The 26,022-nt window shown below is 41.3% G+C and overlaps 1 protein-coding gene across 3 annotated transcripts in view; it reads right to left on the reverse strand.

Moving 5' to 3' along the window:
* The window catches only part of PPP2R5C (protein phosphatase 2 regulatory subunit B'gamma), a 488,552-nt gene that overhangs the window by 268,669 nt on the left and 193,861 nt on the right, over nucleotides 1-26,022 (reverse strand). For all 3 annotated transcript variants that reach the window (XM_053697445.1, XM_053697446.1, XM_053697447.1), the window contains one exon: nucleotides 3,339-3,398. In XM_053697445.1, the coding sequence (XP_053553420.1) occupies nucleotides 3,339-3,398 (60 nt within the window). The remainder of the gene's footprint in view (nucleotides 1-3,338; nucleotides 3,399-26,022) is intronic.

Here is a 26,022-nt window from a genome sequence, read left to right on the forward strand (position 1 = left end):
GCACAAAAGCTACAGATTCTAAAGATGGATTACAACCATTGCATCTAAAAAGATAAATGCAGCTCTGCAACCAACTCAGTAAAACCTTATTTATAGCGGCTGACTCACAATGCGTACCCAAGCAACTCCAGCATGAAAAATGCTGGTCTACAGAAGAGACACAAAACTGACAAGCTTTATTCAAACCAGACTCAGCAGAAATAATAATGTGTTAGAAACCAAATGTTTCTAAACAGAATTGGATAAGTGGTATAAGTAGAATCAAGTTCGCTTTGAACAAGTATCAGTTAAGATACTAACACAGGTAAGATCCGGTCCAGACTAAAACAGCTTAAAAGGTATTAAAGGTACAGTCTAGACAAAAAAAAGTGTTTTGTTTAAAAAGATAGATAGTGCTTTTAATACCCATTCCCCAGTTTTGCATAAACAACACGGTTATATTAATAAAAGTTTTACCTCTGATCACCTTGTATCTAAGCCTCATTTCAGTTCTTGTGACAGACATGCATTTTGCCAATCAGTGCTGACTCATAAATAACTCCACGGGAGTGAATATATATATATATATATATATATATATATATATATATATATATATATATATATATATATATATATATATATATATATATATATATATATATATATATATATATATAACACATTAACTAGTAGTGCCTAACTGTGAAAACCTGTCAGGATACACTGAGATAAGAGGTGGTCTTCAAGGGCGTAGAAATTAGCATATGAGCCTACCTAGGTTTAGCTTTCAACAAAGAATACCAAGAGAACAAAGCAAATTTTATGATAAAAGTAAATTGGAAAGTTGTTTAAAATTGCTTATTCTATGTGAATCATGAAAGTTTAATTCTGACTTGAATGTAACTTTTACATTTATGCATTTACAACAGCACTGTTTAAAATGCATATTGTAATCAAGTTAGAGAGGTTTCTTTTGATTTTGAAGAAACAGGTGAGTGTTTTTGCACAAATGGTTAGCTGGATAAGAGCTCACTGGTTGGTTAAGAAAATTCCCATAACTATATTCTTAGAGTGACTTGTCAATCAGCAAAAGAAAATAGTTTATATTTATTAAAAAAACAAAGCCTACAATAAACCTAGAAATATTGGAAACACCAACTAACACTCACAGAAGCAGCAAATTATAAAACAACACTATAGTAAGAATACCTTACAAATGTAATCACAAACCAATGCTATAAAGGAAAATTCAATAACTGGTGGTTCAGTATATAGAGACAGGAAGCTAGCAGCAGCAGTTAATCCATCAATTAAACCCTCCCCTGACATGCTTCTGTGTCAACTTCTCTTTTCAGCTCAATCTTGGAGGGTACCCAGAATTTGTGAGGAACCCTGAAAGCATTATTATGTGTCTTAAAGGGACAGTCTAGGCCAAAATAAACTTTCATGATTCAGGTAGAGCATGTCATTTTAAACAATTTTCCAATTTACTTTTATCACCAATTTTGCTTTGTTCTCTTGGTATTCTTAGTTGAAAGCTTAATCTAGGAGGTTCATATGCTAATTTCTTAGACCTTGAAGGCCACCTCTTTTCAGAATGCATTTGAACAGTTTTTCACCACTAGAGGGTGCTAGTTCACGTATTTCATATAGATAACACTGTGCTTGTGCACGTGAAGCTATCTGGGAGCTGGCAGTGATTGGCTAAACTGTAAGTCTGTCAAAAGAACTGAAATAAAGGGGCAGTTTGCAGAGGCTTAGATACAAGATAATCACAGAGGTTAAAAGTATATTATTATAATTGTTGGTTATGCAAAACTGGGGAATGGGTAATAAAGGGATTATCTATCTTTTAAAACAATAAAAATTATGGTGTAGACTGTCCCTTTAAACAAGAAATGGACTGCATGGCCTACCCTACCCAACCAACAAGCCCAGGTAAAGTGAGAACTGGAGATTTTCAACAGAAAGATAATGGTACACAGAGATGATTTTTTTTTTTTTGGCAAGAGAGAGCAATGCCTAATATAGAGATCTTGGAAACCATCAAAATAAGTCCTAAAAAGTCAGAAAATGCATCTTAAAAGTGCCAAAGGTGTATCTGAGGCAGAGTACCATATACCAAATACAGGGTAGACGTTAGTGGTAACAAGAGTGGTCACATGTTCTTTATCTGTCAAGTATGAAGAAAAGCTACAACACAACCCAACATATTACAAATGGATAGAATGCAGGGGATATATATATATATATATATATATATATATTATATAGCCAACAAAAACACACATCTATGACTTAATTATTGACCAATAACAATACGTCATCACCTACATCCATCATCATCGACAATTTCTGAGATAAAACGCCATTTAATTCACCACTACTTCCATAACAGACAATTATAAATATTAAAAGCACCTTATATATTTTTTGTACATCTTGGAAAATCAAAATAATATCCTTTATTATCAATAATATATCTAGAAAAGTTGTATAAACATATACATATACACACACACACATATATATATATATACACACACACACACTAGCATGAATACATACAACATACTTTATTAGTGAACTCTCCTATTTTGTTAATGTCAGTCCCTCAAATATTTGTGTGGAAAAAGGAAAGGATGGTAGAGCCAGTCAAAAGCTTTATCACCCTAAAGTGATGGTAAACTCTCCCCTTTATAAAAAGCAGATCAGGAATGTTAGTGATATTTTAGATGGAGTTTCATTCATCAGTTTTAATAAAGATGCGCTATAACTTACTTTTTAATATAGATATATATGAAATTCAAATTCGCAGAGTTCCGCCACCCACTTCAAAAGTACATTTTTCAGTGAGCAGTTTAAATTGTTGTCCAATCAATACTCTCCCCATATGGCACTTATGCACTTATGCTGCAGCTAGAGCTGATTGAACAACAATTCAAACCGTTAGCTCCCAAATTTGTTTTTTAAGTGGGTGGCGGAGCGCAGTGTATTTGAATTTTATCTCTATATTGAAAACTAAGTTATAGAGCATCTTCATTACAACTAATGAATTAAACTCCTAAAATATCACTAACATTCCGGATCTGATTTTAAAAAGTCGATAAATTATCATCACTTTAACACTAGGCTAAATAGAAAGAGCTCTCTCAGCTTCTCATTTTCACAGAGAGTGGCTAAACTTTGAAGCCCAAGTCTTAGTACAGCAAGACAGATATACCATTCATTTGAAATGACCCAGTACTGCAGCATTACAAGAGATTTGGCTGATCTTTTTTTTTCATTCTAGATTTACAAAGTTCTGCTAAACTGGTAAGTAAAAAAAAACAAAAAAACCCCCAAAAAAACCTTACCTTCCAAGGATCTCCAATAATTCTGCTATGCCATTATGATGCTCTGTTTCATAAATAAACCTAAAATAACAAGAAAATATGAATTTATTTCAATTTCTAAACAAATTCAATTTGAGTGCATATTTATTAACACATATAATTCTGATCCAATCACATAAAATATGCTGCTTAAATATTAAAAATGTAACACAAACTAAAAAAGGTCAAAACCTGTTCAGTAGGCTTTAGTCATTAAAACCAAAATGTGTCAGACAAATGCACAATCAGTAAGATGTTAATTTCCTTTCAGAATGAATAGCCAAGATGTATTCTGTATTCACACAACAGAACAAATGGAAGATGTTTTAAACTTGGAGTCCTATTTTAATTACTAAATGTGTGAATCTCTCTCAAAAACACACACACCAGGATTTACAGATATCACTATATGAAGGTAACCTTGCTAAATGCTTACTGTACGACACTTATAAACCTATACAAATGTATAATTTAAAGCAGGGGTCAACAAATCTGTTTAAAATTTCGGAGTCAGACAGTGGTATTTGTATATCGATATATAGAGAATAACTCAAAAAGTTAGGAGACAGGGGCAACATTCTAAGAGCCATTGACTCCCAACCTCCTGCATTTGTTGAGCCCTGATTTGAAGTATGTGAGTATTTTGTATTTTTTTTTTAATTGCTTCTTTGAACCCCCCCCCCCAAAAAAAAAAAAAAAAAAAAAAAACCAACAACAAAACTTGTCACTGCTTTAAAAGGAAACATCTTGTGTACACAGCCTGCTGGGCAATATGTACCATACAAGTCCTGTTCGTAACCTACAGTCACACGTTAGCTTTCAATCATATATATAAAAAAATATCACCCTTGTTAGATCCGTTTGGATGAAAGGTGGCATTGTGTGGCTCTAGCCTTAGGGATCTAAGGAGGAAAAGACACAGTTGTGGGTCTATCACCAGATGGCTAAATGCAGAAACTAACTCTTCCAGTTTGCTATTAATCTTGCTGTGTGCATATATGTTCTAGGTTTATATTTTTATGTATATTATATATATATATATATATATATATATATATATATATATATATATATATATATATATATATATATATACACACACACTAGAGAAGAATGTCTCACTTAGTAATGGCTTAAAATTACTTGATTATTTCTTGCTCAAGGGTCAGATCTTATGGGATCTTATGGCTGCTGGGTCTCTTCTTAAAGGGACATGAAACCCATTTTTTTCTTTTGTGATTCTGATAGAGCATGTGATTTTAAACAACTTTCCAATTTACTTATTTTATCTAATTTGTTTTGTTCTCTTGGTATCCTTTGTTGAAAAAGGATACCTACATAGACTCAGGAACTGCTGATTGGTGGCTGCACATATATGCTTTGTTATTGGCTCACCCAGTGCATTGATAGCTCCCAGTAGTGCATTGCAGCTTCTTAAACAAAGGATACAGAGAATGAAACAAAGTAGATAATAGAAGTCAATCACCAGTACTTGGAGAGAACAATGGAAAATCAACATTTTATTACCTTATCTCTGCTATATCCCACTGGGAGTGTAATTTTTTCTGCCGCTGTGTTTACAAAGCTTATCTATAGCTGGTACGCGCGGCCACAAACTTTTAGAATAGGTGGGGATACCACATGCTAAATCAACTATTTCAAATGCCAATATAAGGGTAAAGGAAATACTTGTAAACAATTTAATACACTCCAGCAGGAAAAGTCGATCATTGGGAACAAATTAAAGGGGAGAACATTTTTGAGCAAACTGTCCCTTTAGCCCCTTGCGCCTATATGATGTAGATCTACGTCGTGTGGTACATAACCCATCGTACCGAATAACACAGATCTTGCAGGAAGCTCCAGCAGTCACGGTTATCAAATGACAGCCGAGAGCTGCTGTTCTTAGAACTGCTGGCATCTGTCTTCATATGGTAACTGAGAACTATGAGTGTAGGGAGTGGGAGGGGCCCTAAGTGCAGAAAACAAAATGTATGCTTACCTGATAAATTTATTTCCGGGCATGGAGAGTCCACAACGTCATTCCAATTACTAGTGGGATATTTAACTTCCCTTACCCATAATCCCAAGTCATTCAGCCAAAGGAAAATGAAAAAAGAAGAAACACAAGGGTATAGTGGTGCCTGAGGTTTACTCAAAAAAACTCCCGAATTAAAAATTAAAAAGAGGGCAGGGTTGTGGCCTATCCATGCCTGGAAAGAAAGAAATGCATCAGGTAAGCATAAAACATAATTTATGCTTACCTGATAAATGTATTTCTCTTGTAGTGTAGTCAGTCCACGGGTCATCCATTACTTATGGAATATATCTCTTCCCCAACAGGAAGTTGCAAGAGGATCACCCAAGCAGAGCTGCTATATAGCTCCTCCCCTCACATGTCATATTCAGTCATTCGACCAAAACCAGACGAGAAAGGAGAAACCATAGGGTGCAGTGGTGACTGGAGTTTAATTAAAATTTAGATCTGCCTTAAAGACAGGGCGGGCCGTGGACTGACTACACTACAAGAGAAATAAATTTATCAGGTAACCATAAATTATGTTTTCTCTTTTAAGTGTAGTCAGTCCACGGGTCATCCATTACTTATGGAATACCAATACCAAAGCTAAAGTACACGGATGAAGGGAGGGACAAGGCAGGAACTTTAAACGGAAGGAACCACTGCCTGAAGCACCTTTCTCCCAAAAATAGCCTCCGAAGAAGCAAAAGTGTCAAATTTGTAAAATTTTGAAAAAGTGTGAAGTGAAGACCAAGTTGCAGCCTTGCAAATCTGTTCAACAGAGGCCTCATTTTTAAAGGCCCAGGTGGAAGCCACAGCTCTAGTAGAATGAGCTGTAATCCTTTCAGGAGGCTGCTGTCCAGCAGTCTCATAGGCTAAACGTATTATGCTACGAAGCCAAAAAGAGAGAGAGGTAGCCGAAGCCTTTTGACCTCTCCTCTGTCCAGAGTAAACGACAAAGAGGGAAGAAGTTTGACGAAAATCTTTAGTTGCCTGCAAATAGAACTTCAGGGCACGGACTACGTCCAGATTATGCAAAAGTCGTTCCTTCTTTGAAGAAGGGTTAGGACACAATCATGGAACAACAATCTCTTGATTGATATTCCTGTTAGAAACTACCTTAGGTAAGAACCCAGGTTTAGTACGCAGAACTACCTTGTCTGAATGAAAAATCAGATAAGGAGAATCACAATGTAAGGCAGATAACTCAGAGACTCTTCGAGCCGAGGAAATAGCCATCAAAAACAGAACTTTCCAGGATAACAGCTTGATATCAATGGAATGAAGGGGTTCAAATGGAACGCCTTGAAGAACGTTAAGAACTAAGTTTAAGCTCCACGGCGGAGCAACAGTCTTAAACACAGGCTTAATCCTAGCTAAAGCCTGACAAAAAGCCTGAACGTCTGGAACTTCTGCCAGACGTTTGTGTAGAAGAATAGACAGAGCAGAGATCTGTCCCTTTAACGAACTAGCAGATAAGCCCCTTTTCTAAACCCTCTTGTAGAAAAGACAATATCCTAGGAATCCTAACCTTACTCCATGAATAACTCTTGGATTCGCACCAATATAAATATTTACGCCATATCTTATGGTAAATTCTTCTGGTAACAGGTTTCCTAGCCTGTATTAAGGTATCAATAACCGACTCCGAGAAGCCACGCTTTGATAGAATCAAGCGTTCAATCTCCATGCAGTCAGCTTCAGAGAAATTAGATTTGGATGTTTGAAAGGACCCTGAATTAGAAGGTCCTGTCTCAGAGGCAGAGACCATGGTGGACAGGACGACATGTCCACTAGGTCTGCATACCAGGTCCTGCGTGGCCACGCAGGCGCTATCAGAATCACTGAAGCTCTCTCCTGTTTGATCTTGGCAATCAATCGAGGAAGCATCGGAAATGGTGGAAACACATAAGCCATGTTGAAGACCCAAGGGGCTGTCAGAGCATCTATCAGCACCGCTCCCGGGTCCCTGGACCTGGATCCGTAACAAGGAAGCTTGGCGTTCTGGCGAGACGCCATGAGATCCAGATCTGGTTTGCCCCAACGATGAATCAGTTGAGCGAAGACCTCCGGATGAAGTTCCCACTCCCCCGGATGAAAAGTCTGGCGACTTAGAAAATCCGCCTCCCAGTTCTCCACGCCTGGGATGTAAATCGCTGACAGGTGGCAAGAGTGAGACTCTGCCCAGCGAATTATCTTTGAGACTTCCAACATCGCTAGGGAACTTCTGGTTCCCCCTTGATGGTTGATGTAAGCCACAGTCGTGATGTTGTCCGACTGAAATCTGATGAACCTCAGAGTTGCTAACTGAGGCCAAGCTAGAAAAGCATTGAATATTGCTCTTAACTCCAGAATATTTATTGGGAGGAGTTTCTCCTCCTGAGTCCATAACCCCTGAGCCTTCAGGGATTTCCAGACTGCGCCCCAACCTAGAAGGCTGGCGTCTGTCGTTACAATCGTCCAATCTGGCCTGCAAAAGGTCATCCCCTTGGACAGATGGGGCCGAGAAAGCCACCATAGAAGAGAATCTCTGGTCTCTTGATCCAGATTTAGCAGGGGGGACAAATCTGAGTAATCCCCATTCCACTGACTTAGCATGCACAATTGCAGCGGTCTGAGATGCAGGCGCGCAAATGGTACTATGTCCATTGCCGCTACCATTAAGCCGATTACTTCCATGCACTGAGCTACTGACGGGTGTGGAATGGAATGAAGGACACGGCAAGCATTTAGAAGTTTTGATAACCTGGCCTCCATCAGGTAAATTTTCATCTCTACAGAATCTATAAGAGTCCCTAGGAAGGGAACCCTTGTAAGTGGTAATAGAGAACTCTTTCCCACGTTCACCTTCCACCCATGCGACCTCAGAAATGCCAGAACTATCTCTGTATGAGATTTGGCAGTTTGAAAGCTTGTATCAGAATGTCGTCTAGGTACGGAGTCACCGCTATGCCTCGCGGTCTTAGTACCGCCAGAAGTGAGCCCAGAACCTTTGTAAAGATTCTTGGAGCCGTAGCTAATCCGAAGGGAAGAGCTACAAACTGGTAATGCCTGTCTAGGAAGGCAAATCTTAGGTACCGATAATGATCCTTGTGAATCGGTATGTGAAGGTAGGCATCCTTTAAGTCCACTGTGGTCATGTACTGACCCTCTTGGATCATGGGAAGGATGGTTAGAATAGTTTCCATTTTGAATGATGGAACTCTTAGGAATTTGTTTAGGATTTTTAAGTCCAAGATTGGTCTGAAGGTTCCCTCTTTCTTGGGAACCACAAATAGATTTGAATAGAATCCTTGCCCGTGTTCCATCCGCGGAACTGGGTGGATCACCCCCATTAGTAAGAGGTCTTGTACACAGCGTAGAAACGCCTCTTTCTTTATTTGGTTTGCTGATAACCTTGAAAGATGAAACCTCCCTTGTGGAGGAGAAGTTTTGAAGTCCAGGAGATATCCCTGAGATATGATCTCCAACGCCCAGGGATCCTGGACATCTCTTGCCCAAGCCTGGGCGAAGAGAGAAAGTCTGCCCCCCACTAGATCCGTTTCCGGATAGGGGGCCCTCTCTTCATGCTGTCTTAGGGGCAGCAGCAGGTTTCTTGGCCTGCTTGCCCTTGTTCCAGGACTGGTAAGCTTTCCAGCCCTGTCTGTAACGAGCAACAGCTCCTTCCTGTTTTGGAGCGGAGGAAGTTGATGCTGCTCCTGCCTTGAAGTTACGAAAGGCACGAAAATTAGACTGTTTGGCCTTTGATTTGGCCCTGTCCTGAGGTAGAGCATGGCCCTTACCTCCCGTAATGTCAGCTATAATTTCTTTCAAGCCGGGCCCGAATAAGGTCTGCCCTTTGAAAGGAATATTAAGCAATTTAGATTTAGAAGTCACGTCAGCTGACCAGGATTTAAGCCATAGCGCTCTGCGCGCTTGGATGGCGAATCCGGAGTTCTTAGCCGTAAGTTTGGTTAAATGTACGACGGCATCAGAAACAAATGCGTTAGCTAGCTTAAGTGCTTTAAGCTTGTTCATAATTTCATCCAATGGAGCTGTGCGAATGGCCTCTTCCAGAGACTCAAACCAGAATGCCACTGCAGCAGTGACAGGCGCAATGCATGCAAGGGGCTGTAAAATAAAACATTGTTGAACAAACATTTTCTTAAGGTAACCTTCTAATTTTTTATCCAGTGGATCTGAAAAGGCACAACTATCCTCCACCGGGATAGTGGTACGCTTAGCTAAAGTAGAAACTGCTCCCTCCACCTTAGGGACCGTCTGCCATAAGTCTCGTGTGGTGGCGTCTATAGGAAACATTTTCCTAAATATGGGAGGAGGGGAAAAAGGCACACCAGGTCTATCCCACTCCTTGCTAATAATCTCTGTAAGCCTTTTAGGTATAGGAAACACGTCAGTACACACCGGTACCGCATAGTATCTATCCAACCTACATAATTTTTCTGGAATTGCAACCGTGTTACAATCATTCAGAGCCGCTATTACCTCCCCTAGCAATATGCGGAGGTTCTCAAGTTTAAATTTAAAATTAGAAATCTCTGAATCCAGTCTCCCTGGATCAGATCCGTCACCCACAGAATGAAGCTCTCCGTCTTGATGTTCTGCAAACTGTGACGCAGTATCTGACATGGCTCTCACATCATCCGCGCGCTCTGTCCTTAACCCAGAGCTATCGCGCTTGCCTCTTAATTCTGGCAATTTAGATAATACTTCTGTCATAACATTAGCCATGTCTTGCAAAGTGATTTGTAAGGGCCTCCCTGATGTACTTGGCGCCACAAAATCACGCACCTCCTGAGCGGGAGGCGAAGGTACTGACACGTGAGGAGAGTTAGTCGGCATAACTTCCCCCTCGTTGTCTGGTGATAATTTCTTTACATGTAAAGATTGACTTTTATTTAAAGTAACATCAATGCAATTAGTACACAAATTTCTATTGGGCTCCACATTGGCCTTTAAACATAGTGAACAAAGAGATTCATCTGTGTCAGACATGTTTAAACAGACTAGCAAACTTGGAAATACTTTTCTAAATAAATTTACAAGCAATATAAAAAACGCTACTGTGCCTTTAAGAAGCACAAAAAGCTGTCACAGTTGAAATAACAATGAACCAAATTAGTTATAGCAACCAATTTTTCACAGTAAATGTATTAAGTTAGCAAAGGATTGCACCCACCAGCAAATGGATGATTAACCCCTTAATACCCAAAAACGGATAACAATTTAATAATTAACGATTTTATCACAGTCAAAACACACTGTCACAGGTCTGCTGTGACTGATTACCTCCCTCAAAATGAATTTTGGAGACCCCTGAGCTTTCTAGAGACGTCCTGGATCATGGAGGATGAAGTAGACAGATTGTGACTGAATTTTTACTGCGCAAAAAAGCGCTAAAATAGGCCCCTCCCACACATATTACAACAGTGGGGAAGCTCAGTTAATTGTTTCTATGCAGAAAACAAAGATAGCCATGTGGTAAAAATCATGCCCCAATAAGTTTTATCACCAAGTACCTCACAAAAAACGATTAACATGCCAGTAAACGTTTTGAACATACATTTTAAAAGTAATGAAGTGTTATTAATAAGCCTGCTACCAGTCGCTTTTACTGCAGTTAAGGCTCATACATTACTTCAGTATTAACAGTATTTTCAGAGTCAATTCCATTCCTTAGAAAAATACATTCAGTGTACACACACTCATCAGCCTAATACCAGTCGCTATCAATGCATTTAAGACTGAACTTACGTTACATTGGTATCAGCAGTATTTTCTCAGTCAATTCCATTCCTCAGAAAAATAATTTACTGCACATACCTCGTTTGCAGGGGGGCGCTGCATGCTATTCCCCTTTTCTGAAGTTACCTCACTCCTCAGATGAGAACAGCCAGTGGATCTTAGTTACGTCTGCTAAGATCATAGAAAATGCAGGCAGATTCTTCTTCTAATGCTGCCTGAGAACAAACAGCACACTCCGGTGCCATTTAAAATAACAAACTTTTGATTGAAGAAATAAACTAAGTTAAAAAACACCACAGACCTCTCACAACGACCTATCTTTAGTTAGGTTGCAAGAGAATGACTGAATATGACATGTGAGGGGAGGAGCTATATAGCAGCTCTGCTTGGGTGATCCTCTTGCAACTTCCTGTTGGGGAAGAGATATATTCCTAAGTAATGGATGACCCGTGGACTGACTACACTTAACAAGAGAAATTTTGTTTTCTTTCCTATGGCTTGGAGAGTCCACAACGTCATTCCAATTACTAATGGGAACCAAAACCCAAGCTAGAGGATACGGAATAAACAGGGAGGGAGAACAAGGCAGGAGGACCTAAACAGAAGGCACCTCCGCTTGAAGAACCTTTCTCCTAAAAGAGACCTCAGCCTAGGCAAAAGAATCAATTTTGTAGAATTTGAAAAAAGTATGCAAAGAGGACCATGTTGCCGCCTTGCAAATCTGCGGGAAAGAGTAGTGGAAGAGGCCTTGTAACCCTTAGGCTTTCCAGAGAAAACAACCAACAGGGCAGAAGATTGCCGAAAATCTTTAGTAGTTTGCAGGTAAAAAAAATTTGAGCACGCACAACATCCAAGTTATGCAAAAAACGTTCCTTATGAGAAGAAGGATTAGAACAAAAAGAAGGAAGATTAATGTTTCAAACCGACACCACTATAGGGAGAAACCCCAATTTAGTACAAAGGACCGCCTTATCTGCAAGAAAAATAAGATACTGGGAATTACACTGCAGAGCTGAAAGCTCAGAAACTCTGCAAGTGGAAGAAATAGCAAGGAGAAACAAAACCTTCCAGGATAAAAACCTTATATTAAGAACATGCATCGGCTCAAACGGCGCCTGATGCAAAACTTAAGAACTAGGTTAAGGCTCCAAGGACGAGCAATAGGTTTATACACAGGCCTGATTCTGACCAGGGCCTGAACAAAAGCTTGAACATCTGGTAAATCTGCCAGACATTTGTGCAAAAGAATTTACAGTGCAGAAAACATAATTTATGTAAGAACTTACCTGATAAATTAATTTTTTTCATAATGGCAAGAGACTATGAGCTAGTAACGTATGGGATATACATTCCTACCAGGAGGGGCAAAGTTTCCCAAACCTAAAAATGCCTATAAATACACCTCCCACCACACTCACACCTTAGTTTAACATATAGCCAAGTAGATTCACTTTCCATCCGTGGGAACGAAGAAAAGACAACAAGATCTCCGTATGAGATTCTGCTAGATGAAAAGATGGCGCCTGAACCAAGATGTTGTCCAGATAAGGCGCCACTGTGATTTCCTGAGACCTGACAACTGCCAAAAGAGCCCCCAGAACTTTTGAAAAAATTCTGGGAGCTGTGGCAAGGCCAAACGGAAGAGCTACAAACAGAAAGTGCATGTCCAGGAAAGCGAATCTCAGGAATTTATGATTATCCCTGTGCATGGGAACATGAAGATACACATCCTTCAGGTCTATGGTCGTCACGAACTGACCCTCTTGGACCGAAGGGAGAATGGAACGAATGGTTTCCATTTTGAAGGACGGTACCCTAAGAAATTTGTTGAGACAATTCAGGTCTAAAATGGGACGAAAAGTGCCCTCTTTTTTTGGGAACCACAAACAGATTTGAATAAAATCCTAGTCCCTGTTCCCTTAGTGGAACTGGAACAATCACTCCCAGGGAGAAAAGGTCCTGAACGCAGTTCAAGAATGCCTCTCTTTTTACCTGGTCTGCAGATAATCTGGAGAGGAGAAATCTGCCCCTGGGAGGACAAGACTTGAAGTCTATTTTGAACGCCTCCAGGAGGCTGAGAGGAACAGCAGGGCACTGTGACGCCATCGAGGCTTGGGACTTTTGAGGAGAAAACTGTAGCATTGCCTTAACAGCATCACCCTGAGAGACATTAGGCTCAGAAAAAAGAAATGTATTGTTACATTTCAATGTCTTTTCTAAACATGAGGAACAAAATTGCATAGGTAAAACAATTTGGGCCTCTAGACAGAAACATTTATCCATAAGAGCAGACTCCTGTTCCATATCCATAGTAGACATAATTACCAAAAATTATTGGAATGACTATTATATTTAAAATAAGACACTTTAAAAATTAAATTCCCTCAGAGCGAATTGTACTTCAGATAAAAAAAAAAAAAAAAAAAAAAAAACTATAAATGAGGATCTCTACACATCAGACAGTCTGAGGTGCCCTACCTGACCCTTCTGAGTAAATACAATTTTGCATCAAGGAGAAATCCTGCAGATCGCAGCAAAAGGCTTCCTGAAGATCTCTAGAGAGGTTGAGACACAAACCGCCGCTCCGCTCATAGACTGTGAATGGCAGTGCAGCGAGTCACGTGATCAGCCAAAAAAAAATAAAAAAAAATGCGCAACACAACAAAAGCGCGATTTTCAATACAGTCAAATTGAAAACCGCAGTAAAAATTCCAGTAAGCATATCAGTGTCTTAATAAATGTAAAAAAAAAAAAAACAACAAAAAAACCAAATAAATAAATATAATATGTAAATATCGCTCTGCTGAGCTTGTAAGCCATAAAAGAAGCTGTTAATACAGCCCTCACTATAAGCCCCAATCAAAGCCTCAATAACCAATAAGCCACATATAAATTTATATGCTAAGGAAAATCCTCCCCACACAAGAAAGGAGATTAACCCCTAAGTCTCTGTCACATAATGAGTGTCTGCACCCTGCCAAGATAAATCCCCAATAAAGGATAAGTGTGTCCCAATTAATTATTGCAGCAATATCCTCTGAAGTGCAAGTCTCCATTACCTAGAAGACAAAAGCACTTACCTTCAAATCCAGCTGTCCAGCAGGAAGACGGCTCACAAGGTGTGAAAGGACACATACTCCCTATAGAGACCTGTAGAAAAAGAAAGAACAGAGTAACTCTGGCTTTCTATACCAAGAGCAGCAATATGTTAGAAAAACTGAGCAAGGACCACCTCACTACTTTCTAACTGCTTAAAAGCCACCACTACTCTTACTCAAGAGATTGACGTGGACACAGCTATACCCAAATCCTTGCTTGCAGGGACACCTAACTGCACCTCCTCCATTGACAGAGGCAAAGAGAATGACTGGGGGTTATGGGTAAGGGAAGTGACACTTAACTTTGCTGTGGTGCTCTTTGCCTCCTCCTGCTGGCCAAGAGTGAAGCCCACTAGTAATTGGAATGACGTTGTGGACTCTCCATGTCTTAGGAAAGAAATATATTTTGAAGTGAGAGAGAGGGAGGGAGAGAGGGAGGGATGGGATGCTGCACTACAGAAAAAAAAGCTTTGGGATGGGGGAGGGAGGACCACTGCACTACAGAAAAATAAACAAACAAATTTAAAATAAACTATAAAATTGGTTATTACCAAAGATACCCACCATTAGTGGGAGGAGGAGAAAACAGAATTTATGCTTACCTGATAAATTACTTTCTCCAACGGTGTGTCCGGTCCACGGCATCATCCATACTTGTGGGATATTCTCTTCCCCAACAGGAAATGGCAAAGAGCCCAGCAAAGCTGGTCACATGATCCCTCCTAGGCTCCGCCTTCCCCAGTCATTCGACCGACGTAAAGGAGGAATATTTGCATAGGAGAAATCATATGATACCGTGGTGACTGTAGTTAGAGAAATTAAATCATCAGACCTGATTAAAAAACCAGGGCGGGCCGTGGACCGGACACACCGTTGGAGAAAGTAATTTATCAGGTAAGCATAAATTCTGTTTTCTCCAACATAGGTGTGTCCGGTCCACGGCGTCATCCTTACTTGTGGGAACCAATACCAAAGCTTTAGGACACGGATGATGGGAGGGAGCAAATCAGGTCACCTAGATGGAAGGCACCACGGTTTGCAAAACCTTTCTCCCAAAAATAGCCTCAGAAGAAGCAAAAGTATAAAATTTGTAAAATTTGGTAAAAGTGTGCAGTGAAGACCAAGTCGCTGCCTTACATATCTGATCAACAGAAGCCTCGTTCTTGAAGGCCCATGTGGAAGCCACAGCCCTAGTGGAATGAGCTGTGATTCTTTCAGGAGGCTGCCGTCCGGCAGTCTCATAAGCCAATCTGATGATGCTTTTAAGCCAAAAAGAGAGAGAGGTAGAAGTTGCTTTTTGACCTCTCCTTTTACCAGAATAAACAACAAACAAGGAAGATGTTTGTCTGAAATCCTTTGTAGCCTCTAAATAGAATTTTAGAGCACGAACTACATCCAAATTGTGCAACAAACGTTCCTTCTTTGAAACTGGATTCGGACACAAAGAAGGCACAACTATCTCCTGGTTAATATTTTTGTTAGAAACAACTTTCGGAAGAAAACCAGGTTTAGTACGCAAAACCACCTTATCTGCATGGAACACCAGATAAGGAGGAGAACACTGCAGAGCAGATAACTCTGAAACTCTTCTAGCAGAAGAAATTGCAACCAAAAACAAAACTTTCCAAGATAATAACTTAATATCTACGGAATGTAAGGGTTCAAACGGAACCCCTTGAAGAACTGAAAGAACTAAATTGAGACTCCAAGGAGGAGTCAAAGGTTTGTACACAGGCTTGATTCTAACCAGAGCCTGAACAAAAGCCTGAACATCTGGCACAGCCGCCAGCTTTTTGTGAAGTAAAACAGATAAAGCAGAAATCTGTCCCTTCAAAGAACTTGCAGATAATCCTTTCTCCAAACCCTCTTGTAGAAAGGATAGAATTTTAGGAATTTCTACCCTGTTCCATGGGAATCCTTTCGATTCGCACCAACAGATATATTTCTTCCATACTTTATGGTAAATTTTTCTAGTTACAGGCTTTCTAGCCTGAATAAGAGTATCAATGACAGAATCTGAGAACCCACGCTTTGATAAAATCAAGCGTTCAATCTCCAAGCAGTCAGTTGGAGTGATGCCAGATTCGGATGTTCGAACGGACCTTGAACAAGAAGGTCCCGTCTCAAAGGTAGCTTCCATGGTGGAGCCGATGACATATTCACCAGGTCTGCATACCAAGTTCTGCGTGGCCACGCAGGAACTATCAAGATCACCGAAGCCCTCTCTTGATTGATCCTGGCTACCAGCCTGGGAATGAGAGGAAACGGTGGGAACACATAAGCTAGGTTGAAGGTCCAGGGCGCTACTAGTGCATCTACTAGAGTCGCCTTGGGATCCCTGGATCTGGACCCGTAGCAAGGAACCTTGAAGTTCTGACGAGACGCCATCAGATCCGTGTCTGGAATGCCCCATAATTGAGTTATTTGGGCAAAGATTTCCGGATGGAGCTCCCACTCCCCCGGATGAAATGTCTGACGACTCAGAAAATCCGCTTCCCAATTTTCCACTCCTGGGATGTGGATTGCAGACAAGTGGCAGGAGTGAAGCTCCGCCCATTGAATTACTTTGGTCACTTCTTCCATCGCCAGGGAACTCCTTGTTCCCCCCTGATGGTTGATATATGCAACAGTCGTCATGTTGTCTGATTGAAACCTTATGAATTTGGCCCTTGCTAGTTGAGGCCAAGCCTTGAGAGCATTGAATATCGCTCTCAGTTCCAGAATGTTTATCGGGAGAAGAGATTCTTCCCGAGACCATAGACCCTGAGCCTTCAGGTGATTCCAGACCGCGCCCCAGCCCACCAGGCTGGCGTCGGTCGTTACAATGACCCACTCTGGTCTTCTGAAGCTCATCCCTTGGGACAGGTTGTCCAGGGTGAGCCACCAACCGAGTGAATCTCTGGTCCTCTGATCTACTTGGATCGTTGGGGACAAATCTGTATAATCCCCATTCCACTGTCTGAGCATGCACAGTTGTAATGGTCTTAGATGAATTCGCGCAAAAGGAACTATGTCCATTGCCGCAACCATCAAACCTATTACTTCCATGCACTGCGCTATGGAAGGAAGAAGAACAGAATGAAGTACTTGACAAGAGCTTAGAAGTTTTGATTTTCTGGCTTCTGTCAGAAAAATCTTCATTTCCAAGGAGTCTATTATTGTTCCCAAGAAGGGAACTCTTGTTGACGGAAATAGAGAACTTTTTTCTACGTTCACTTTCCACCCGTGAGATCTGAGAAAGGCTAGGACAATGTCCGTATGAGCCTTTGCTTGTGGTAGAGACGACGCTTGAATCAGTATGTCGTCCAAGTAGGGTACTACTGCAATGCCCCTTGGGCTTAGCACCGCTAGAAGGGACCCTAGTACCTTTGTGAAAATTCTTGGAGCAGTGGCTAGTCCGAATGGAAGTGCCACAAACTGGTAATGCTTGTCCAGAAAGGCGAATCTTAGGAACCGATGATGTTCCTTGTGGATAGGAATATGTAGATACGCATCCTTTAAATCCACTGTGGTCATGAATTGATCTTCCTGGATGGTAGGAAGAATTGTCCGAATGGTTTCCATCTTGAACGATGGGACCTTGAGAAATTTGTTTAGGATCTTGAGATCCAAAATTGGCCTGAATGTTCCCTCTTTTTTGGGAACTATGAACAGATTGGAGTAAAACCCCATCCCTTGTTCTCCTAATGGAACAGGATGAATCACTCCCATTTTTAACAGGTCTTCTACACAATGTAAGAATGCCTGTCTTTTTATTTGGTCTGAAGACAATTGAGACCTGTGGAACCTTCCCCTTGGGGGTAGTTCCTTGAATTCCAGGAGATAACCTTGAGAAACTATTTCTAGCGCCCAAGGATCCTGAACATCTCTTGCCCAAGCCTGAGCGAAGAGAGAGAGTCTGCCCCCCACCAGATCCGGTCCCGGATCGGGGGCCAGCATCTCATGCTGTCTTGGTAGCGGTAGCGGGCTTCTTGGCCTGCTTACCTTTGTTCCAGCCTTGCATCGGTCTCCAGGCTGGCTTGGTTTGAGAAGAATTACCCTCTTGCTTAGAGGATGTAGAATTTGAGGCCGATCCGTTTCTGCGAAAGGGACGAAAATTTGTTTTATTTTTAGCCTTAAAAGACCTATCCTGAGGAAGGGCGTGGCCCTTTCCCCCAGTGATGTCTGAAATAATCTCTTTCAAGTCAGGGCCAAACAGCGTTTTCCCCTTGAAAGGGATATTAAGCAATCTGTTCTTGGAGGACACATCCGCTGACCAAGACTTCAGCCAAAGCGCTCTGCGCGCCACAATAGCAAAGCCTGAATTTTTCGCCGCTAATCTAGCTAATTGCAAAGTGGCGTCTAGGGTAAAAGAGTTAGCCAACTTAAGTGCTTGAACTCTGTCCATAACCTTCTCATAAGAGGATGCCTGATTGAGCGACTTTTCTAGTTCCTCGAACCAGAAACACGCTGCTGTAGTGACAGGAACAATGCATGAAATTGGTTGTAGAAGGTAACCTTGCTGAACAAACATCTTTTCAAGCAAACCCTCTAATTTTTTATCCATAGGATCTTTGAAAACACAACTATCTTCTATAGGGATAGTGGTGCGTTTGTTTAGAGTAGAAACCGCCCCCTCGACCTTGGGGACTGTCTGCCATAAGTCCTTCCTGGGGTCGACCATAGGAAATAATTTCTTAAATATAGGGGGAGGGACAAAAGGTATGCCGGGCCTTTCCCATTCTTTATTTACAATGTCCGCCACCCGCTTGGGTATAGGAAAAGCTTCGGGGGGCACCGGGACCTCTAGGAACCTGTCCATCTAACATAATTTCTCTGGAATGACCAAATTGTCACAATCATCCAGAGTAGATAACACCTCCTTAAGCAGAGCGCGGAGATGTTCCAATTTAAATTTAAATGTAATAACGTCAGGTTCAGCTTGTTGAGAAATTTTTCCTGAATCTGAAATTTCTCCCTCAGACAAAACCTCCCTAGCCCCTTCAGACTGGTGTAAGGGCATGACAGAACCATTATCATCAGCGTCCTCATGCTCTACAGTATCTAAAACAGAGCAGTCGCGCTTTCGCTGATAAGTGGGCATTTTGGCTAAAATGTTTTTAATAGAATTATCCATTACAGCCGTTAATTGTTGCATAGTAAGGAGGATTGGCGCACTAGATGCACTAGGGACCTCCTGAGTGGGCAAGACTGGAGTAGACATAGAAGGAGATGATGCAGTACCATGCTTACTCCCCTCACTTAAGGAATCATTTTGGGCAACATTACTATCAGTGGCATCATTGTCCCTATTTTGTTTGTCACATTTATCACATATATTTAAATGGAGAGGAACCTTGGCTTCCGAACATACAGAACATCGTCTATCTGATAGTTCAGACATGTTAATAGGCATAAACTTGATAACAAAGCACAAAAAAGTTTTAAAATAAAACCGTTACTGTCTCTTTAAATTTTAAACTGAACACACTTTTTTACTGAATATACGCAAAAGTATGAAGGAAATGTTCAAAATTCACCAAAATTTCACCACAGTGTCATAAAGCCTTAAAAGTATTGCACACCAAATTTGAAAGCTTTAACTCTTAAAATAACGGAACCGGAGCCGTTTTTATATTTAACCCCTATACAGTCCCTGGTATCTGCTTTGCTGAGACCCAACCAAGCCCAGAGGGGAATACGATACCAAATGACGCCTTCAATAAGCTTTTTCAGTGGACCTGAGCTCCTCACACATGCATCTGCATGCCTTGCTTCTCAAAAACAACTGCGCATTAGTGGCGCTGCATATAGCTCCTCCCCTCTACGTCACTCCCAGTCATTCGACCAAGGACCAACGAGGAAAGGAGAAGCCAAGGGTGTAGTGGTGACTGGAGTATAACTTAAAAAAATATTTACCTGCCTTAAAAACAGGGCCGGGCCGTGGACTGATCACACTACAGAAGAAAGGAATTTATCAGGTAGCATAAATTATGTTTTCTTCTGTTAAGTGTGATCAGTCCACGGGTCATCATTACTTCTGGGATACCAATACCAAAGCAAAAGTACACGGATGACGGGGAGGGATAGGCAGGCTCTTTATACAGAAGGAACCACTGCCTGAAGAACCTTTCTCCCAAAAATAGCCTCCGAGGAAGCAAAAGTGTCAAATTTGTAAATTTGGAAAAAGTATGAAGCGAAGGACCAAGTTGCAGCCTTGCAAATCTGCTCAACAGAGGCCTCATTCTTGAAGGCCCAAGTGGAAGCCACAGCTCTAGTAGAATGAGCTGTAATTCTTTCAGGAGGCTGCTGTCCAGCAGTCTCATAAGCTAAACGAATTATGCTACGAAGCCAAAAAGAAAGAGAGGTAGCAGAAGCCTTTTGAACCTCTCCTCTGACCAGAGTAAACGACAAACAGAGAAGACGTTTGTCGAAATTCCTTAGTTGCCTGTAAGTAAAATTTTAGAGCACGGACTACGTCAGGTTGTGCAGTAGACGTTCCTTCTTCGAAGAAGGATTTGGGCACAAAGAAGGAACAACAATCTCTTGATTGATATTCCTGTTAGTGACTACCTTAGGTAAGAACCCAGGTTTAGTACGCAGAACTACCTTATCCGAATGAAAAATCAAATAAGGAGAATCACAATGTAAGGCTGATAATTCAGAGACTCTTCGAGCCGAGGAAATAGCCATTAAAATAGAACTTTCCAAGATAACAACTTCATATCAATGAATGAAGGGGTTCAAACGGAACGCCCTGTAAAACATAAGAACAAGGTTTAAACTCCATGGTGGAGCAACAGTTTTAAACACAGGCTTAATCCTGGCCAAAGCCTGACAAAAAGCCTGGACATCAGGAACTTCTGACAGACGTTTGTGTAACAGAATGGACAGAGCTGAGATCTGTCCCTTTAAAGAACTAGCAGATAAACCCTTTTCTAAACCTTCTTGTAGAAAAGACAATATCCTAGGAATCCTAACCTTACTCCAAGAGTAACCTTTGGATTCACACCCTATATAGGTATTTACGCCATATCTTATGGTAAATCCTTCTGGTAACAGGCTTCCTAGCCTGTATTAAGGTATCAATAACTGACTCAGAAAACCACGTCTTGATAAAATCAAGCGTTCAATTTCCAAGCAGTCAGCTTCAGAGAAGTTAGATTTTGATGTTTGAAGGGACCCTGTATCAGAAGGTCCTGTTTCAGAGGTAGAGACCAAGGTGGACAGGATGACATGTCCACTAGGTCTGCATACCAAGTCCTGCGTGGCCATGCAGGTGCTATTAGAATCACTGATGCTCTCTCCTGTTTGATTCTGGCAATCAATCGAGGAAGCATCGGAAGGGTGGAAACACGTAAGCCATCCTGAAATCCCAAGGTGCTGTCAGGGCATCTATCAGGACTGCTCCTGGATCCCTGGATCTGGACCCGTAACGAGGAAGCTTGGCGTTCTGTCGAGACGCCATGAGATCTATCTCTGGTTTGCCCCAACGTCGAAGTATTTGGGCAAGACCTCCGGATGAAGTTCCCACTCCCCCGGATGAAAAGTCTGACGACTTAAGAAATCCGCCTCCCAGTTCTCCACTCCCGGGATGTGGATTGCTGACAGGTGGCAAGAGTGAGACTCTGCCCAGCGAATTATCTTTGATACTTCCATCATTGCTAGGAGCTTCTTGTCCCTCCCTGATGGTTGATGTAAGCTACAGTCGTGATGTTGTCCGACTGAACCTGATGAACCCCCGAGTTGTCAACTGGGGCCAAGCCAGGAGTGCATTGAGAACTGCTCTCAATTCCAGAATGTTTATTGGCAGGAGACTCTCCTCCTGACTCCATTGTCCCTGAGCCTCAGAGAATTCCAGACGCACCCCAACCTAGAAGGCTGGCGTCTGTTGTTACAATTGTCCAGTCTGGTCTGCTGAATGGCATCCCCCTGGACAGATGTGGCCGAGAAAGCCACCATAGAAGAGAATTTCTGGTCTCTTGATCCAGATTCAGAGAAGGGGACAAGTCTGAGTAATCCCCATTCCACTGACTTAGCATGCACAGTTGCAGTGGTCTGAGGTGTAAGCGTGCAAAGGGTACTATGTCCATTGCCGCTACCATTAAGCCGATTTACCTCCATGCATTGAGCCACTGACGGGTGTTGAATGGAATGAAGGGTGCGGCAAGCACTTTGAAGTCTTGTTAGCCTGTCCTCTGTCAGGTAAATCTTCATTTCTACAGAATCTATAAGAGTCCCCAGGAAGGGAACTCTTGTGAGTGGAATGAGTGAACTTTTCTTTTCGTTCACCTTCCATCCATGTGACCTTAGAAATGCCAGTACTAACTCCTGTATGAAACTTGGCAGTTTGAAAGCTTGAAGCTTGGTATCAGAATTGTCGTCTAGGTATGGAGCTACCGAGATTCCCCGCGGTCTTAGTACCGCCAGAAGAGCACCCAGAACCTTTGTGAAGATTCTTGGAGCTGTAGCCAATCCGAATGGAAGAGCCACAAACTGGTAATGCCTGTCTAGGAAGGCAAACCTTAGGTACCGGTAATGATCTTTGTGAATCGGTATGTGAAGGTAAGCATCATTTAAATCTACAGTGGTCATGTACTGACCCTCTTGGATCATAGGTTGACACAGGTATCTTCCTCTGAATCAGACATGTTTAACACACTAGCAAATAAACTTGCAACTTGGAATACAATTCTATTAGAATATTATTAAAAACGTACTGTGCCTTTAAGAAGCACAGAAGATTTATGACAGTTGAAAATAATAAATTGAAACAGTTATAGCCTCAATCCTTGTAAACAACACAACTTTAGCAAAGGTTTGATCCCATTAGCAAAAGACAACTAATTCTGAAAGCAGAAAAAAATTACAGAATAAACGTTTTTTATTTCAGTCAACTATAATCTCACAGCTCTGCTGAGAGAAATTACCTCCCTCAAAACAAGTTTTGAAGACCCCTGAGCTCTGTAGAGATGAACCGGATCATGCAGGAAATACAATGAGCTGCTGACTGAAATTTCTGATGCGTAGCAAAAGCGCCAAAAAAACGGCCCCTCCCCCCTCACACACAGCAGTGAGAGAGAACAGAAACTGTCAGAAAAAAGATCAAGCAACTGCCAAGTGGAAAAATAGTGCCCCAAACATTATTCACTCAGTACCTCAGCAATGAAAACGATTTTACATTCCAGCAAAAACGTTAAACATAATTTCTTAGTTATTAAAAAGTTTTATGTATTTCTTACAGTGTAATTCCAGTGAAGTACCATTCCCCAGAATACTGAAGTGTAAAGTATACATACATGACATTATATCGGTATGGCAGGATTTTCTCATCAATTCCATTGTCAGAAAATAAAAGCTGCTACATACCTCTATGCAGATTCATCTGCCCGCTGTCCCCTGATCTGAAGTTTACCTCTCCTCAGATGGCCGAGAAACAGGAATATGATCTTAACTACTCCGGCTAAAATCATAGTAAAACTCTGGTAGATTCTTCTTCAAACTCTGCCAGAGAGGTAATAACACACTCCGGTGCTATTTTAAAATAACAAACTTTTGATTGAAGATATAAAACTAAGTATAATCACCATAGTCCTCTCACACATCCTATCTAGTCGTTGGGTGCAAGAGAATGACTGGGAGTGACGTAGAGGGGAGGAGCTATATGCAGCTCTGCTGGGTGAATCCTCTTGCACTTCCTGTTGGGGAGGAGTAATATCCCAGAAGTAATGATGACCCGTGGACTGATCACACTTAACAGAAGAAATGAGGCTCTGCCTATGACTAGAAAAGGCCCCCAGTGAAAAAGGTGTCCAATACAGTGCCTGCCGTTTTTTAAACAAAATTCCCAAGATTAAAATAACTCTCCAAAGTTATAAACCATTAAATATGCTTATAAAGTAATCGTTTTGGCCCAGAAAAATGCCTACCAGTCTTTAAAGCCCTTGTGAAGCCCTTTTATTCTTATATTGAAAATTAAGAAAATGGCTTACCGGATCCCATAGGGAAAATGACAGCTTCCAGCATTACCAAGTCTTGTTAGAAATGTGTCATACCTCAAGCAGCCAAAGTCTGCTCACTGTTTCCCCCAACTGAAGTTAATTCCTCTCAACAGTCCTGTGTGGAAACAGCCATCGATTTTAGTAACGGTTGCTAAAATCATTTTCCTCTTACAAACAGAAATCTTCATCACTTTTCTGTTTCAGAGTAAATAGTACATACCAGCACTATTTTAAAATAACAAACTCTTGATAGAAGAATAAAAACTACATTTAAACACCAAAAAACTCTGAGCCATCTCCGTGGAGATGTTGCCTGTGCAACGGCAAAGAGAATGACTGGGGAAGGCGGAGCCTAGGAGGGATCATGTGACCAGCTTTGCAGGGCTCTTTGCCATTTCCTGTTGGGGAAGAGAATATCCCACAAGTAAGGATGACGCCGTGGACCGGACACACCTATGTTGGAGAAATAGAGAGCTTCTTAGGAGAGATCACTACACTTTATTTTTAATAAACAAAACAAATTAATTTTCATTTAAAGCAAGACCAGGTAGACCAAAAGTGACCACAACATAAAATAACTAGTATAAGTATAACAAGCTAAAATTAGAGAATAGAATTGCATCTACATCAGCAATTCAAGCTCAGCTGTAATAGGAATATCCTACCTCAGTAAGCAAAAACACAATCAATGGATGTCTAGTAAAGGAAGGAGTTGTCTAAATCACCTCTACCAAACAGGCCCCCCCCCCCCCAACACCGTTCTACACCATCTTAGGTATTGGCAAACAGTCTGCCAGTTTGCAGTTTTAGGGCATTTTAAAAAAAAACAGAATTTATGTTTACCTGATAAATTTCTTTCTCCAACGGTGTGTCCGGTCCACGGCGTCATCCTTACTTGTGGGATATTCTCTTCCCCAACAGGAAATGGCAAAGAGCCCAGCAAAGCTGGTCACATGATCCCTCCTAGGCTCCGCCTACCCCAGTCATTCGACCGACGTTAAGGAGGAATACTAGCATAGGAGAAACATATGGTACCGTGGTGACTGTAGTTAAGAAAATAATTATCAGACCTGATTAAAAAACCAGGGCGGGCCGTGGCCCGGACACACCGTTGGAGAAGAAATTTATCAGGTAAACATAAATTCTGTTTTCTCCAACATAGGTGTGTCCGGTCCACGGCGTCATCCTTACTTGTGGGAACCAAAACCAAAGCTTTAGGACACCGGATGAAGGGAGGGAGCAACTCAGGTCACCTAAATGGAAGGCACCACGGCTTGCAAAACCTTTCTCCCAAAAATAGCCTCAGAAGAAGCAAAAGTATCAAACTTGTAAAATTTGGTAAAAGTGTGCAGTGAAGACCAAGTCGCTGCCCTACATATCTGATCAACAGAAGCCTCGTTCTTGAAGGCCCATGTGGAAGCCACAGCCCTAGTGGAATGAGCCGTGATTCTTTCGGGAGGCTGCCGTCCGGCAGTCTCGTAAGCCAATCTGATGATGCTTTTAATCCAAAAGAGAGAGAGGTAGAAGTTGCTTTTTGACCTCTCCTTTTCCTGAATAAACAACAAACAGGGAAGATGTTTGTCTAAAATCCTTTGTAGCATCTAAATAGAATTTTAGAGCGCGAACAACATCCAAATTGTGCAACAAGCGTTCCTTCTTTGAAACTGGTTTCGGACACAGAGAAGGTACGATAATCTCCTGGTTAATGTTTTTGTTAGAAACAACTTTTGGAAGAAAACCAGGTTTAGTACGTAAAACCACCTTATCTGCATGGAACACCAGATAAGGAGGAGAACACTGCAGAGCAGATAATTCTGAAACTG

This window comes from Bombina bombina, chromosome 1 (assembly GCF_027579735.1).
Source record: "Bombina bombina isolate aBomBom1 chromosome 1, aBomBom1.pri, whole genome shotgun sequence".
NCBI classification, from domain to species: domain Eukaryota; kingdom Metazoa; phylum Chordata; class Amphibia; order Anura; family Bombinatoridae; genus Bombina; species Bombina bombina.